This window comes from Anser anser (assembly GCF_964211835.1).
Source record: "Anser anser genome assembly, chromosome: 8".
NCBI classification, from domain to species: Eukaryota; Metazoa; Chordata; class Aves; order Anseriformes; family Anatidae; genus Anser; species Anser anser.
In genome coordinates this window covers 13,275,258-13,291,163 of record NC_139728.1, presented here as the reverse complement: position 1 = coordinate 13,291,163, position 15,906 = coordinate 13,275,258, and the positions used below count along the sequence as shown (strand labels likewise).

The following is a 15,906-nucleotide window of genomic DNA, read 5'->3' as shown; positions in this document are numbered from 1 at the left end:
TAAGGCTGATACGTAAATGCAATGAGAGCATGTTAGTAATAATCTCTTGAACCTTTTGAAACAGCAGAGCCTCAAGTTTGTGGAGGCATTAGATCACCCTGGTAGTGGTCTTTCAGAGAAAATCAAAAATTTCTCTTTCCAAATACATTTCTTTTAACCTTGTTTTTTGTTTTTGTTTTTGTTTTTGTTCTTTTTCCTTACTTTCTTGAAATGGAATGTTTTATCGTTCTATCACCCCTATATGCAACATGAGAACAGATTATCCACATAGCAATTTCTGTAGAATTTCTGTAGTCCTTGTTGGTTTTGAATAGGTATTTTTCTTTGAACTTAGACAACCAGTAAATACTTCAATGATTATTGAAGTGTATTGATTAATTGAGGTGAATTTTAAAAGTTACGCTGAACTGTGCTGTAACAATTTATAATGCAAATACATAGACTTGTGATGTATCTTGGCATGATCTGACTTTCAGAAAGAGGAATAATGATCCATTTCATGGTAATGAAAGAAAGCTTAAAATCTGTGAAGAATATCCGGAACTTAAAAAGCTTTGTAATGAGCAGAATAAAATAAAAATAGTAATCCTGTTCCCATCCTATGTGTATACCAAAGTGCTGCAGTAAATAAGACATTGTTCTAATTGCTAGTGCAGACTGAAAGAAAACTATTTACACATTATTCTAGTTGAAGAATACAAACTGTCTTTTAAAAAGAGACAGGCAAATGTAGTATCTTCAACTTGCAAGTTAACTGACCCTCTTCTACCATGAACAATGATGCCAGGAGATGATTCAATGCTATTTTCATTCAAGGATTAGAAAATGAATATATAAACATAATTTAGTTTCAGCATTATTTTAGCATTATTAAGGGGCTATTTTCAGGAAATATGAATAAAGTTATAAGCAACCGTGACTAACAGATTAATTGAATACCATTGCAAAATAAAATAAAATAAAAATAAAAATCAAGCAACAATTTTTTCGTGTTCAGTAACAAATTCTAAGGCCAGAAAGATGGGTATTTTCAGTAATGAATTATAACCTTGACTCTATGTAGGAGCTCCTTCAACTGTGACAAAACGATTTCTGGCAGACGACATAGATAAATCCCTATAAAACTCAGTCTTACAGAAAGTTTTCATGAATTAAATTAAACTTTTAGGACATAACTCCCAGCTTCATGAAATAGAAAGCCAGCTTTCACTTTCAACATGTTCGTTTAAAAATCTTTTGTATATATCATCTATTGACTTGTGAAATGCAGTGTAAAATTAAACATTACCACAGTTGCTTTGTTTTACTCACCACCAGCATCATGATCTTTATTAAAAACTGAAGGCTTTTTAATCTATATCTGAAAAGACAAGTATCTATAAAATAGAATTTTAAATAGTATTTATACCTCCATTAACTCTCTCTAATCTCTCTTTACATAAAACAATTCACACTTAACTCTCTATAGCAGGACCCAAACACTAATCCAAATGAGTTGTTTGGAAATCCTTTAGAAATTATTACATTTTGTTCAAATTCTCCCTTCTTGTTTTTGTTGGAGTCTTTAATATCACACAGCACATGAAGCTGTTTTTTGCTTTTACTTCTGTCTTCCCTCAAACTCAAGAAAAAGTAGTATTTAGTTTTGCTCTTTCATTCAATTCCCTTTCTGTTGAAATGTCCTTTATAGCCTGAGAGATAATTCATGTTTCTCCATTGCATTCCTTAGGATTTTCCTATTCATTTACTGCTTGCCTGTTAGCAGTTCCTTGCAGACAAACACAGCATGGTGTTTGGATTAAGTATACTGTCATCACTAGAAGTACCTGAACGCTATTCTGTCATGACCTCTGTTTGTATTCTTCCCACCATCCCTGTTTTCCCTGCTGAATCCTTTATCCACCCCTGTATCTCCTTCTGAGTTATTTCTTGTTTGTTTGTTTTTCTAACCAGTTTTGGAAATTAAATCAGTTTCTTTTGGCCTTTCCTCCTCACTTCTTACTTTAAAGCTTTTTCTTATCAGCCATAAAAGCCTTGATGTCAGAAGGTAATTTTCCCAGATAGGCTGATGGAATCCATCCTTTGAAAATGCTCTCTTTTAGTAAATGTATCCCACTGGCTAAGTATTCCCAAACCTGCCTTTAACATTGATCTTTGAGCTATCTATTGATCATCATTATGTCATCACATTCCAGTCTCCTTCTGTAGTAACTATATAACCTTTCTTAGTGGAATGTTTTATAGTTATGAAATGACTCCAAAAAGCAAACATACATACATATTTTTGTTTCAACTAGCAGATCACAAAGCAGATCACAATATGTGGGGAAAAAAAAAAAAAAGAAAAAAAAAGAAGACATGAGAGCCATAATGGCTACCTCTTTCTGAAAGAAAGAAAGGAAAAGAGATTGGATTAGCTGTGTGCTACCAAAAGGCAAGGGGAAATTGATGGAGCTCCAGCAGAGCTGAAAGAAAGGGAGAGTAAAGTACCCCTGGCAGTTCTGGAACACTGAACCTAAACTGGATTTCTTCAAAACTGATGGAGATAAGTGCTAAATTCAGGAGTCACTGGAATAAGTCCATGATGCTTTTGCTCAGAAAAATAATTTCCCTAAAAGCTCATTCATTTCAGATTTACTCTGTGTCATTTCACTAATTTCAATAAAGTAATTTTCGATCAGCAATCAACAATAACCACTTTATGTTAATATAGATTTGACTAGGTAGCTTTCAGGTTCTCTCTGTTTTTAAGCAGAGCTAAAACACATTTTCTTTCCTTAGGCATCCTTTCAAATCTAATTCGTATCTGACGAATGAGACAAGAAATCAATACTATGTAGTATACACTGTATAATGACCTGGAAAGTTCTTAAAATAGCTATGCTTGCTTCAGAATAGGTATTGAGTATTCTGTATACAATTATTTGGCACTGTTACAATTGGCCAAGTTCCACTGAAAATACAATTCTGTAAAAAAGTGGTAAACCAAATGGGATGAATCTGTATGCGCATGATATTTTTAAGTTGCCTGACAAAACACAATAGCATACAAATCAGGTTTTATTTTGATCTTTACCATCACATTTAGGAAAGCATGAACAGAAAAATATTGAAGGCTGGGATTGTTCAACTCCTACAAAGATAAAGACTGTATGCTGTACATACACAGCATATTGTACGTTCCCACTTCCATGCCATTAAGGATATTTTAGCATTAGACAATACTATGAGTTTCTCAGGTTTTCTTACCTTTGCCTTGGCATGCGGATGAGTGGCTGTTTATGGCATCTCTTACTAAGGCCAAAGAGCTTGTGAACAATTTTCTGTGCCTTGAGGAAGAGCTGCTTCATGCTGTTTTCTAGTTGCTCATAGCGACGTTGAAAATTAGAATCCATTGTCCACAAATGCATTACAGTAGATGTGTTCAAGAAATAATTCATAGGCAGCCTCTTCATAAATAATTTGAATTCATCTAAAAAAAAAAAAAAAGAGGTAAAATTTAATAGACTTTAATTATGTAGCTATTTTTGCAGCAAAAATTAACTTATTTTCTGGTTGTTCTCAAACTTCAAAAATTTTCAAAGGAACTTTTGCAATTTTGGAATTGAACTTTTTAACTGTTTTAAAGTAGAAAGATAATTACATTTTTAGTAGCAATACTAGAACAAAAACATCAAATGTTGATTCTCCATATTCAGAGGGACGGAGGTCCATGATGAAACAAAACATTTATTTTTTGGCATAGATTTTTCTGTGATGGATTATGATTCACTGGAAGAAAAATGGTATTGAAAGATCTTCAGGAAGGTACAAAATGAAAAGCAAGGGGCAAAAAGGGAGATTTAATAGCTAATAAGCTGGTTTTAATAATGCATTTGGAACCTCCTTGGCAATGTGTTATTCATTTTTTTGCCTTGCCTTCCTCTTTGGATAATAGCTTTCTACTATTCTCCACTTGAGGTCAACACCACTGCCCCCCTGCTGTCCCTGGGTGCAAATTAAGGGTCTTAAGGAGTTGTTTGTTTCTTTTATGAAGTATTTGAAGCCTAACTCTTACCCTTCGCCTCTTCCTGAGCCTTTTCCTAATTTTATCTAAGATAGTGGTTCTTATCCCCTATTCAAAAAGAGTTAAGTATGTATTTTTACTTTAATTATTCGATTTAATAGAAGTATTTGACAAATTCTGCTTTACCAAATGAGCAGCTCTTTGTCTTTTGGTGTAATTCTGGGAGAACCTAAGTGACAAAGTGACAATTACACCTTAGTCTCCTTGCACAACACATCCCAAGAAGCCTTGTGCTTCAAGGCATGCACAGATGTTGTGAGAGGGTTGTTTGGTTTGTCAGAAGAAGGCACAGTCTCATTGGTTTGGTAGTGCCTTCCAAGCCTGAGGAGTGCATTTTCAAATTTATGAAACTAGTATCAAAAATAAATAAATAAATAAATAAGGTTAACTGAACTGTTTCAAAGTATGTCCTTTGGCAAAGCTCCGATCTGCAGTTTGTATAAATCAGCTAAGCTCTACTGGCTTCAGAGGAGTGTACTAATACACCCAGGGAGGATCAGATCCAAAAGCTGCTTTCCTGAATACCTGTTTTAATCATTAACTTCTAATTTCTCTTCTGTTCTTCTGAGACACTGGTATATTTACTTAAACTCAGTGTCATGATGACCAATAAATAAATAAATAAATAAATAAAATCACAGAGGAGAGAATGTATTCAGAATATGCCTTTTCAGTTTCCATATTTCTGTATTAATTTATTTAAGAAACACTGTCTATTTGCTGTCCTTTGCACAATGGTAATAAGCTCTACAGCTAACAACTAATCAGATGCAGTGTTTAGAAGTGATAAGGAGGGTTTACAGTCTTTAACTTGCAACGAAAAACCATTTCCAACAAGAAAATGCTCCTTTTCCTTCCTGTAATAAACATCATCCTGTGCCCTGTATGATCATGGTAATGAGCACCACAATGCAGGTGGAGAGACAGAGATAAAATGAGCATGGTTAGATAGTGCCTTCTGAAAAAAAAAAAAAAAAAGAAAAAAAAAAAAGGACAGGAAAGGAAAGGAAAGATAATGTGCTCATATCTTAAACAGACACATTTCATGATCTGTGAAACTACAACATGAACTCCTACTATTGAGAGATGATTAAACTATTACATTCTAATCAACACATTATACCAGCCATTTGTGAGGATTAACAGCCAGTACTACCGTGCTGGTGGCCATACAAATTGATACTGTTAAAACATGATACCTGATACCACATATGATATGATTTCAGCACTTTCTAATTTATTTTCACATAGGTGGCTATCAAATGCACACAGAATACCATTTTTCATATTAATAACTTCAGATAATGGGAAAAATATAAAACAGATGCAGTGATTGATCAAACAAGTTTATTTAACTGTTTCATTTATAGCTGGTCATGTCTGCTTTTTGCTCCCCCCTTTCTGCAAGCTATATCTTCTTTGTATTAGTGGTGTGTAGATTGAAATGACTCACCATATTTCAGTAGCAAAGCATAAATGTAAAATATCACAATGGAAGCTAACATTATTGCTGCAATCAGATGAATATCGGGCACATTTAGGCTGTAATAAATACCTAGAACTATTTAGCTTGTAACTTGGGTTCTCAGTGTTATTCAGTATCAGAGCAGGGCACACTGGTGAATGCTTTGATTAACGTTCTGCAGACAGAGCAAGCAAAGACTTAGAAAAATGCAATAAGCCTCATCAAAGGACCTGACAATGCCCAGCTACAAGGAAAAAATGATGCCTGTTCTGTATGTTGGAGGAGAGCAGGACCCTTGATTCCTTTGCTCTAGATATTTTTCATATCCCTGATATGATGAATTACAAGACCTACACAAGACCATTCATGTCTATGAGACCATAGTGCACTTCTCTTTTCATTTCAGCTGAGACCAAGTGATTTTTGGAACTTTTTTCAGAATATCAAAATGTTCTGTGTTAGCTTGTTTCCTAAGATCCCTTTTGGAAGATCTTTGGAAAGATGTTGGAAGTCAACACAATTATACCAGCCTGGATTCCAAAACACTAGGTTAATGATGGTACCACAGGCTAACATCTGACCATGCAATGTAATGCTGGCAATAAAATGCCACATCATATCACTGCACTTTCTCCTCCCATTGGCTGTTGCATAAACAGAACAAATTCAAATATTTTTTTTTCTTTTATGATATGATAGCCACTGTTTCTCCTATCAATTAAAAAAATAAAATAAAATAATAAAAATTCTCTCTCTAATCTACGGGTATTACAGTGATTTTTTCCTCACAGCCCAAGGCACACTCTGTGTAAAGGCTGGGAACAATCTTGGCTTCTGCAATCAGAATAACATGAGCAGGAGGGTATAAAACAGTAGCTCATTCTGCCTTTAAGCTACAGGTTGTATCTAGGGAGGTCTCAATAATGCCCTTTAGGTAAGATCAAAATTCTTGACTCCCCTGGTAAATGTGAAAACTGCAATTTGATATGGATTTCTAATGAGATATATGTATATATGTATACAGTATTCTTTGTCTTTTTTTTTTTTATGTTGGTTCTGTATTATGGCTGAAATGAATGACAATATACAAGTACATGTGAAGAAATTAAGACAAGGGCTGATCTACAGACAGTTTAGAAGAACGTAGAGCAAAATAGAGAGTTTGAAAATAATTTGCATTTGGTGATATGTTAAGAAGGAAATTGTTTTGCAATGAAGTAAATTAGTATAAATTTAAGCCACCCTCCAGAAATGTTTCTGGCGAGCCAACGCTATAGAATCGTGTAATCAATTAGGTTGGAAAAGACTTTCAAGACCATCAAGTCTAACCATCAACCTGATCTATTTAGTCCTATCATTAAACCATATTCCTCGGTGCCACATCCACACATCTCTTAAATATCTCCGGGGTAGGGACTCCACCACTTCCCCAAGTAGCCCATTCCAATGTTTGGTCACCCCAAAATTCTTCTTAATCCCAATCTAAACCTCCCCTGGTGCAACCTTAGACCATTTCTTTTCATGCTATGACTTTTCACCTGAGTAAAGAGATCGACACTCTCCTCACTGTAACCTCCTTTCAGGTAGTTGTAAGGAGCAACGAGGTCTCTCTCTCATCAGGCTCCTTTTCTCTAGACTAAACAATCCCAATTCCCTCAGCTGCTCTTCGTATGTCTTGCTTTCTAGTCCTTTCACTAGCTTTGTTCTTCTCTGTACACACTCGACCAACTTAACATCCTTCTTATAGGGAGAGGCCCAAATCTGAACACAATATTTAAGGTGCAATCTCACCAGTGCCACATACAAAGGAACAATCACTTCCCTAGTCCTGCTGACAGCACTATTTCTGATGCAGACCATCATGCCATTGACCTTCTTGACTACATGACCTTATGTCTCACGTTCAGCCAGCTGTCAACCAGCCTCTGCAGGTCCTTTCCTGTAGGGCAACTTTCCACTCACTCTTTCCCCAGCCTATGCCACTGCATAGGGTTGTTATGACCTAAATGCAGGGCCTGACACTTGTTGAATGCCATGCAGTTGGACTTGGCCCATCTATCTAGCTTACCTGTATCCCTTTGCAGAGCCTTCCTGTTCTCAAGCAGATCGATAGTCTCACCTAATACAGCATTCACAAATTTATTGAGGGTGCATTCAATCCCGTCATCCAGATTGTTTATAAAAATGTTAAAACTTTTCCCAAGACTGAGCCCTGGGGAATGCCACTGGTGACCAGCTGACAGCTGGACTGAACACTATGGCTCTTTGAGCCCAACCATCCCACCTGTTCTTCACCCACCCCAAACTAGATACATCCAAGCCATGACCAGCCAGTTTCTCCAGGAGACTACTGTGGGAAACAGTGTCAAACATTTCGCTAAAATCCAGGCTGGCAACATCCACAGACTTTCCCTCATCTACTAAGTGGTTATTTTGTTATAGAAGGAGATCAGGTTAGTCAGGCAGGACCTGCTTTTCATAACAACATGCTAGCTGAACCTCATCACTCAGTTGTTCTGTATGTATTGTGTGATGACATTTAAGATGATTTGCACCATAACTTTTCCTGGTACCAAGGCCAGACTGAAAGGCTTGTAGTTCCTTGGATCCTCCTTCCTGCCTTTCTCATAGATTGGTGTCACATTCACCAACCTCCAGTCAACTGGGACTTCCCTGTTTTGCCAGGACTGCTTGAAAATTATTGAAAGTGGCCTGGTTCCTTTGCAGGAACAAGAGCAGTGAAGTGGTTCTGCAAGGGCACTTCAGGCAGTGGAGGAAGTCTCTTCCTTCTGATGGTCTTTATCATAACAAGCTTCCATTCTTCTATGCTTTCGGTATCACTCCCTTCTGTGTGGTCTTGAGGGGTGGCTTCTGCCTGTGGGCCCACTTCAGACTGTGTTTGCAATCACCTAACTCCTCCTCAGTTTTCCTGATGTTGCACAGCCTTCTCACCACCTCCTGCAGCTCAATCACATGCTGCAGGAAATCCTCCACCTTGGGCACACCTTTTGCAGGCAGGTCTGCTGCCTGTGCCTGCCACAAGAGGAAGGTCTAGGCACTTCCAGCAGCCTGAGGTCTGCACTGCAGCCTCCCCCTTCAGCAGCTCTGGGTGGAAGCATCAGCCAGCCCTGGGGTAGGTAGAGTAAACACCCCACCTGGAGCTGCAGCCATTACTCTGAGTGCCCACCATCCTGTCTGGGCAACAATTACTGTAGCTTCAAGGGTCAACAAGCAGGGTGTATGGCCCTTCCCATGCACCCTTCCTCACAAATTGCTCTCCTTGTCACTCTTTTCATGCTCTGTTCACTAGAACTCCCTAGGGCTGCCTTCTGTGTGTTTGGAGTTGCCTGCCAAAGACTTGTCAGCCTCTCTGATGAGGGCTTTTAGTATTGCAAATGAAAACATAACGTTTCAGTAAATATATATTCCTGTTTAATTGTGGATTGTATAGTGCAGCCTGAACTTAAGTTTCATTTCTTCAATCAATATTCAAATGTGGAAAAAGAAAAAATATTTACTGAGTTAAAAGAGCCATACAATAACTGAAAATGTATTTTGCCTGGCCAGTTTAAAAAATCTTGATTGACAGAGACATACTATTGATAATAGGCTTATGGATAAAAATTTGGACTGTAGCAGTTTTTCCATTTAAAAAAGCTCAGTAAAATTATGTCTATAGGAGAAAACCACTTTATATATCATTATTATTTCAAAATCTATCACTAGATAGCAATTGAAATGGACTATTTTATCATTTCTCTAAATGACATTTTAATGACATGCTTTCTTCCTTATTTATTCAAGAATGATAATTAAAATTCTTTGACAAACTTTATAATGAATAAAATGATGTGTGTTCATTAGTTTGATTGCATTTTTAGCTTAATAGCATTTCTGACACTGAAACTTTGTAAAATCTATGCAGCTGTCATTCATATTTATATATACATCCTCTTTCTCTATAGAGCTTAACTTGTTCTAAAGGTATTGCGATTCTGCGATCACAGTCTAGAATTGTGTAATACTTCATGGCTAAAAACTGTTATGCTTTTTCACTAACAAAACATTATAATGGGCTTAAGGCAAATTGTCAAAAATTGACTAGTGCTTTACAAAGAAGGGTGTGATAATATATACTACAGTATATACTATATATTATAGCCTTACATGCTAGTCCAAATGATAGTGATTTATACAAATTTGCTGAAGTGAATCCATGCTCTATGTAGCTTTGATTATGATGAGAATTACTTGTAAAAGACCTCTACTCTTTACAAAGAACTACTGCTTTGGGAAGCCATCTGCCTTCTTAAATTATAAAGATAGAATCAGAGGTTAATCCAATTTGGATGCGATCTCCAAGCCAGTCAATTTATACATCAGACCAGGTGGCTGAAGGCTTAATCCAGTTAGGTCATGGAAGCCTCTGTGGATGGAGACAGAACAACCTCTCTACATAACTAAAGCTCAGCTGCCCTCATGAAGAAAAAGTTTCTCCAGTCTGAACCTCTCTTATACCTGTTTTCTCTCAGCATGCAGAACCTGACTCTATCTTCTTGATCACCTCCCTGCAGGCAATGCAGCTTCTGTGGGACCCTCCAAAGCCTCCCTACCCCTGCTGGACAACCCTCTCCTCCAACAGCAGGTGCTCCAACACTGAGCACCCTAGGGACCTCACTGGCCTTGCTCCAGTATAAGAAAGGCAACAATGCCTTTCTTATAACGGAGGACCCAAAATTGGATGCAGTATCTGAACATGGTCTAATGAGTGCTGAGCAGAGGGGGCTCCTACCTTGATCTCCTGGCCTTGCCCCTGTTCATGCCATCCAGGATGTTGCTGCCCTACGTGCTGCCAAGGCACTGTGTAGTCCTCTCCACTCACTGTACCTGGGCCCCAGGGTCTTTCCCACAGTGCTGCTCCCAGACAAGCAGGCCTAACCTTGCTTATTGCTGGAGATCTTCTTGCCCAAGTCAGGGCTTTGTATTTGTTCTTCTTGAACTTCATCAGGCTCCTGTCAGCTCACTCCTCCAGCTTGTCGAGGTTCCCCTGGATAGCTGCCCTATTCTTGATCATGTCAGCTCATTACTATTCCCCCACCAACCAATCCCCTCAATTTGGTATCATCTGTAAGCTTGATAAGCAGGCACTCGAATGCTGCCTGCAGGTCATTGATTGAGATGTCAGAACAAGTTCTGGGATATTCTTACAGGATTCCACTTGCTACTGTCCTTCAGGGAGGATATATGACCCAGTAATCCCACTCTGTCTCCCACAGCATTCTGGCATCCAGGTTAAGATAATGTAGTCTGGCTGGAAGGACAAATAAGTGGGTAAAAATGTGGTTGCATGGACAGATTCCACATTAAAAGCCTTATTAAAGCTGAGGTAAATAACATCTATTTTTCTTCCCTTACCCATATATCATTATTTTATCATAGACATGATCAGGGGGTCAGACATGATTTACTCAGTCACCTTCTCCTTCATGTCTCCAGAAATGTGCTCCAAGAGGACTCAGCCCATGGTATTCCCAGGGACCAATGTGAAGCTGATCAGTCAGTCATTCCCTGGCTTAGTTCAGCCTGGAAAAGAGGACGCTGAGGGGACACCTCATTGCAGCCTATGGCTTCCTCACAAGGGGGAGTGGGAGGGGCAGGCATCATTCTGTTCTCTTTAGTGACCAGTGATAGGACTCAAGAGAATGGAGTCAAGCTGCGACAGTGGAGGTTCAGGCTGGATATCAGGAAAAGGTTCTTCACCAAGGGGGTTGTCGCGCACTGGAACAGGCTCCCCAGGGACGTGGTCACGGCACCAAGCCGAGTTTAAGAAGTGTTTGGACTGTACTCTTAGTCACATGGTCTGAATTTTTGTGTAGACCTGTGTGGAGCTAGCAGTTGGATTCAATGATCCTTGTGGGTCCCTTTCAACTCAGGATATTCTACGATTCTGTGATTCTATAGCCTCCAGAAACCTCCTTAACTGCTTGTGTCCCACAGTGTTGACCTTCCAGCAGATGTCAGGAGGATTAAAGACCCCCATGAAAACCACAATCTGTGATCCAGATACATCCTTCAGATACTAAAAGAAGGTTTCATCTACTTTTTCACCCTGACCAGATGGTTTGTAACACACCCAATGTTGTTGTAACACACAATGTCACCCTTGCTGGCCTCTCCTCCAACCCTGACCAACAAGCAGGGTAAGAAGCTCTGTTGTCCATCCAGTAGCAGAATTCCATACATCCAATCTGCTCCTTAACATAGAGGAAAACTACCTTCATCGTCTCTTGTCTTTCCTCATGAACACATATCCATCTTTCACAGCACTGCAGTGAGGCAAGCTGTCCCAACCTGTCTCTTCTGTTCTAACAATGTCGTACCTCTGTGACATCATGCATAGTTCTGGTTTGTCCTACTCACTTCATGGGGTGAGTGCATTTGATTAGACATGTTTGAAGCATATCCTTTCTTCCTGTTTTATCATTACTCTTTTTACTGTCGCCCGGCACAATGTATTTCAATGCAAATCTTTCCCCTTACTTAACAGGACCAAGAAGATATCCCTTGGGCCTATGCTCAACCCCCAGAACCATGAAGGCGCTCCTGATATGCAACAGGTCTCCCTTGGCAGTCTTGTCAGTGCTCACATGGATGAGTAACAAGAGATAATAATAAATGAGCCAAATGAGCCTCAGAAGTTTCTCCTCAACATCCTTGATCAAAACCCCCAGCAAGCACCAAATGTCCCCAGAAAGCAGGTCAAGTCAACAGAAGAGGAGGAAAGGAGTCTCCAAATACCTTTCCTCTACAGGAAGGAAGGTCTCCAAATACCATTACCCACTACTTTTTGGTGCCTGCATGTGGGTACAGCCTGGCCAACTCTGATGGCTGACCTTATCTGCTGATGTTTTAAATAAACCTACTATTTTAATACAACTACTGGTTTATTTTTGCTGTAGGCTAGAAACTGGGGAGAAGACTACCAATTAATTTCATACAAAAGTTAATGAAAGCTGCTATAGCTGTTTCACAGCAAAGAAGGCTCTTAAGTAGATCTGCACAGAGCATAGAAATCCATTTTGTGATAGGATTTTTAGTATTTCAAAATCAGAATGAAACCTAATTTTTTTGAAATTTTAAGAAATTCTTCAAGTATCTCTGATTTCTCTAAAATGATATGAAAGGAACATTGAAAGGTTTTCTTGATTTACTTTGCTTTGAATCAGTCAAAATACTTCACCTTGACAGAACAGAAATTTTACATTTATATGTCAACATTTAATTTCATGTTATACGATAAATGTTATAAAGTCAGAAATGACAAAATGAATAATTATTTCAAAAATGTCAAAGTGTTTTCCTGTATTCTGGCAAAAATGTATTACTTTGTAATTACTGAAGGATTGTTTTTCTTCAAAAGAATTGCCTCAGTATTTCATAATATTTTGTAGATAACTCTTTATGCCTTCTATGTCTCAACAGTCTTCTGTTTAGATTGCCAGTTCTTCAGAGAAGAGCCTGTCCCTTATTATATCTTTACAGGGCACTTAGCACAATAGACCCCAAATTTAATTGTTGGCATGTAATAAAAGTAATAATAATAAATTTGCCTGTGGCTCAAGGCAACTGCATCCTCCCTGGAGTCCACAGTGATAGCTGCAATTAATGTGAAGAGCGAGACTTCTGATGGCAACAATCTCATAAACCCCAACAGCTTATTACACCTTTTATGTAACAGGACTGTATGTGAAAAAAAAAAAAAAAAAAAAAAGTTTCTCCTTAACAATATGACCATAGTAATATAATTACTTTCCCATAACAATGTTTTTAATTGTTACCAGGGCAATAAATATTACAGCAAGTCAAATACCAGCATCAGCTACAAATTGAAACCTCAAACCACAAAGCTGTTAGTCTGAGAGAATAAAAAGCAATATGGCCTACATTTCTAACAGTTGAATCCGGTTGCTGTTCAATAAAGTGCTGCCTCAATATTGTGTAGATATTATTAAAGAGATTTATAAAAGACATATGATTTTTAAAATAGCCCACTGTGATTCAAAAGCCTGGAGAAAACAAAGTACTAAAATGAACATATATTTGTTTTTATGTTGCAATGAATTTTAGTTGTTCGTGATACATTACTTAATTTGTCAGAGAAGTAACAGCTGTGATCCAAGAAATATATGTTTGAAACTAATCCAACTGAAGGAAGCATAAGACTGTGGCTTTAAAACCACCTTATTTCTTCACAGAAAATATAGGAAAAGTAAACTTTTTCTTTTCTTTATTTTCCTTTCTCTTTCTCTTTCTTTTCTTTCTTTCTTTCTTTCTTTCTTTCTTTCTTTCTTTTTCTTTCTTTCTCTCTCTCTCTCTCTCTCTCTCTCTCTTTCTCTCTTTCTCTCTTTCTTTCTCTTCCTTCCTTCCTTCCTTCCTTCCTTCCTTCCTTCCTTCCTTCCTTCCTTCCTTCCTTCCTTCCTTCCTTCCTTCCTTCCTTTTCTCTAGTTTTCCAGTTTATCCAGATTTAAAGGATAAATCATTTAGCTTTCCCTATAATTAAAACACTTCTCCAAAGTAAATTAACTCTTTTTTGAACTTTCTGAAGGACAAAGATAAGGAATGAAATCTATCTGCTCTGGCAATATGGACTGCATATGAAGGAGAGAAGCTCAACATTTAATATTGGAGAGGCTGTTTGAACTGGTACAATCTAACTGCTTTGCAAGTCTCAAGAGAAGCAAATTTTTATGATTCTTGTAGTGGGCTAGGGGCTTCTGTTTGTTTGTTCTTCCTGTTGGCTTTCTTTTTTGAATTGAAGATTGCTGCAGGGATAGATCCTCTAAACCCTAGGCTTTGCAAAGAGGAGACAACGGGGGTAAGTATCAGCACAGTTAAAGGTGTGATTGGTGGGGAACAGAGAACCTCTGGTCCTTCATTAGTGTAATTTCTTAGGAACCATATGCAAATGTTAAAATGGAACTAATTTTACTGGAACAGGAAAGTCTAGATACTCCCGTTACAAACCCCTCTTGGTGCACAGATAAAAAGGAAAACTTTGTAGAGTTAAAGGTGTCAGTATAGTTAGAATATCATCCTGCAAATCAAGGAGAAATTCTGAGGTTTTACTAGGCAGCAGATAATTTTCCCTAGACTCTGCTGAGAGCAGAAAGGGCCCAGATTTCCTGTAATTAAGAAAAGACTGATTTCTTATTCTCAGTCTAAATATGACTTTGACTGTGAATTTGCTTTTCAGAAACCCACAAGGTGAACTCCAACAGCCGTCTCTGTAAATCCCAACTTATAAAGGATCTTTCCTTCGTCCTGTTATTCTTTTCGGTGTGATTTTGAATAATTGCTCCTTTCAAATTGTTCATATCACTACCCTTCCATTGGGCATTCTTTGTAATTAATTGCAAACAAAAAAAAAATCTCAAGAAATATATCTGTTTTGAATCATGGGTTATTTTGGATTTCTTTGTGAACATTTTGATCATTTTAATATTTTTTTTCTTATACAAATATTCCAATGTCTACAAATAGACAATCAGAATAGACAACATTGCCTACAAGAAAAGTGAGACCATGGAGTGACATCCCTCTTAATAAAGTCCAAAGATGCCAGAGAAGATTGGAATTCCACCAGGAACGAGTTTGTCACCAGCTTTGAAGTGAATTACATTATGTCCTGTACATGGTGGACATAAGTAGAATTGTATTAGATCAACCCTTCTGCTCCTCCTCTTATTACTATATCATCACAACATTTAAAGTGTCTGAGAATGCAAATACTGTGCAAATCTTTAATAGGTTGATTTGCCAGGTGCTGCTTAAGCAAGAGGTATATAATGCTTCTAGGTTTGAAATAGAGGCAATTATATTGACAGGACCTGATGGGCCATATCCTCATTTTTTGAATCAGAGATGAACAATTTAGATATTGACTCTCTGAAGAAATTCTGCACATCCCACCTGTTAATTTTATTAAAACAGTGACACCTCTGCAGGGGTGAGGTGGGGAGTATCAGTCTCAGAAGGAATGACAGCTTGGTATATCGATTAAACTTCCTGACAACCACATAGGGAAGTTAATTACTGGGAGGCAAATTAACACCTTTGCAAGATAATAGAGAAAACAATAATTATGTTAGGAACTCAGGAGGCTAAATTTTCTTGGCCTTGAGCCTGAGGCTGTGAACGCTGTTTTGAAGAAAACCACTGCTCTAGTGCTCTGGGGCAAATAGTTTGAACCATATTGATTGAAGTCTTTATTCTCAGTGATTAAAAAGCACCTTCAACTGCCAGTGAGTCTTTTGAGACATTCCACAAGGAGTCTTTCTATTAAGATTTCAAATGAGACTCACTTTGCATTGCAATT

The 15,906-nt window shown here is 37.9% G+C and overlaps 1 protein-coding gene across 4 annotated transcripts in view; it reads right to left on the bottom strand.

The window, feature by feature from the left end:
• BRINP3 (BMP/retinoic acid inducible neural specific 3) overlaps positions 1-15,906 on the bottom strand; it is a 237,490-nt gene that overhangs the window by 40,174 nt on the left and 181,410 nt on the right. For all 4 annotated transcript variants that reach the window (XM_083846569.1, XM_083846570.1, XM_083846571.1 and 1 more), the window contains one exon: positions 3,250-3,472. In XM_083846569.1, the coding sequence (XP_083702695.1) occupies positions 3,250-3,472 (223 nt within the window). The remainder of the gene's footprint in view (positions 1-3,249; positions 3,473-15,906) is intronic.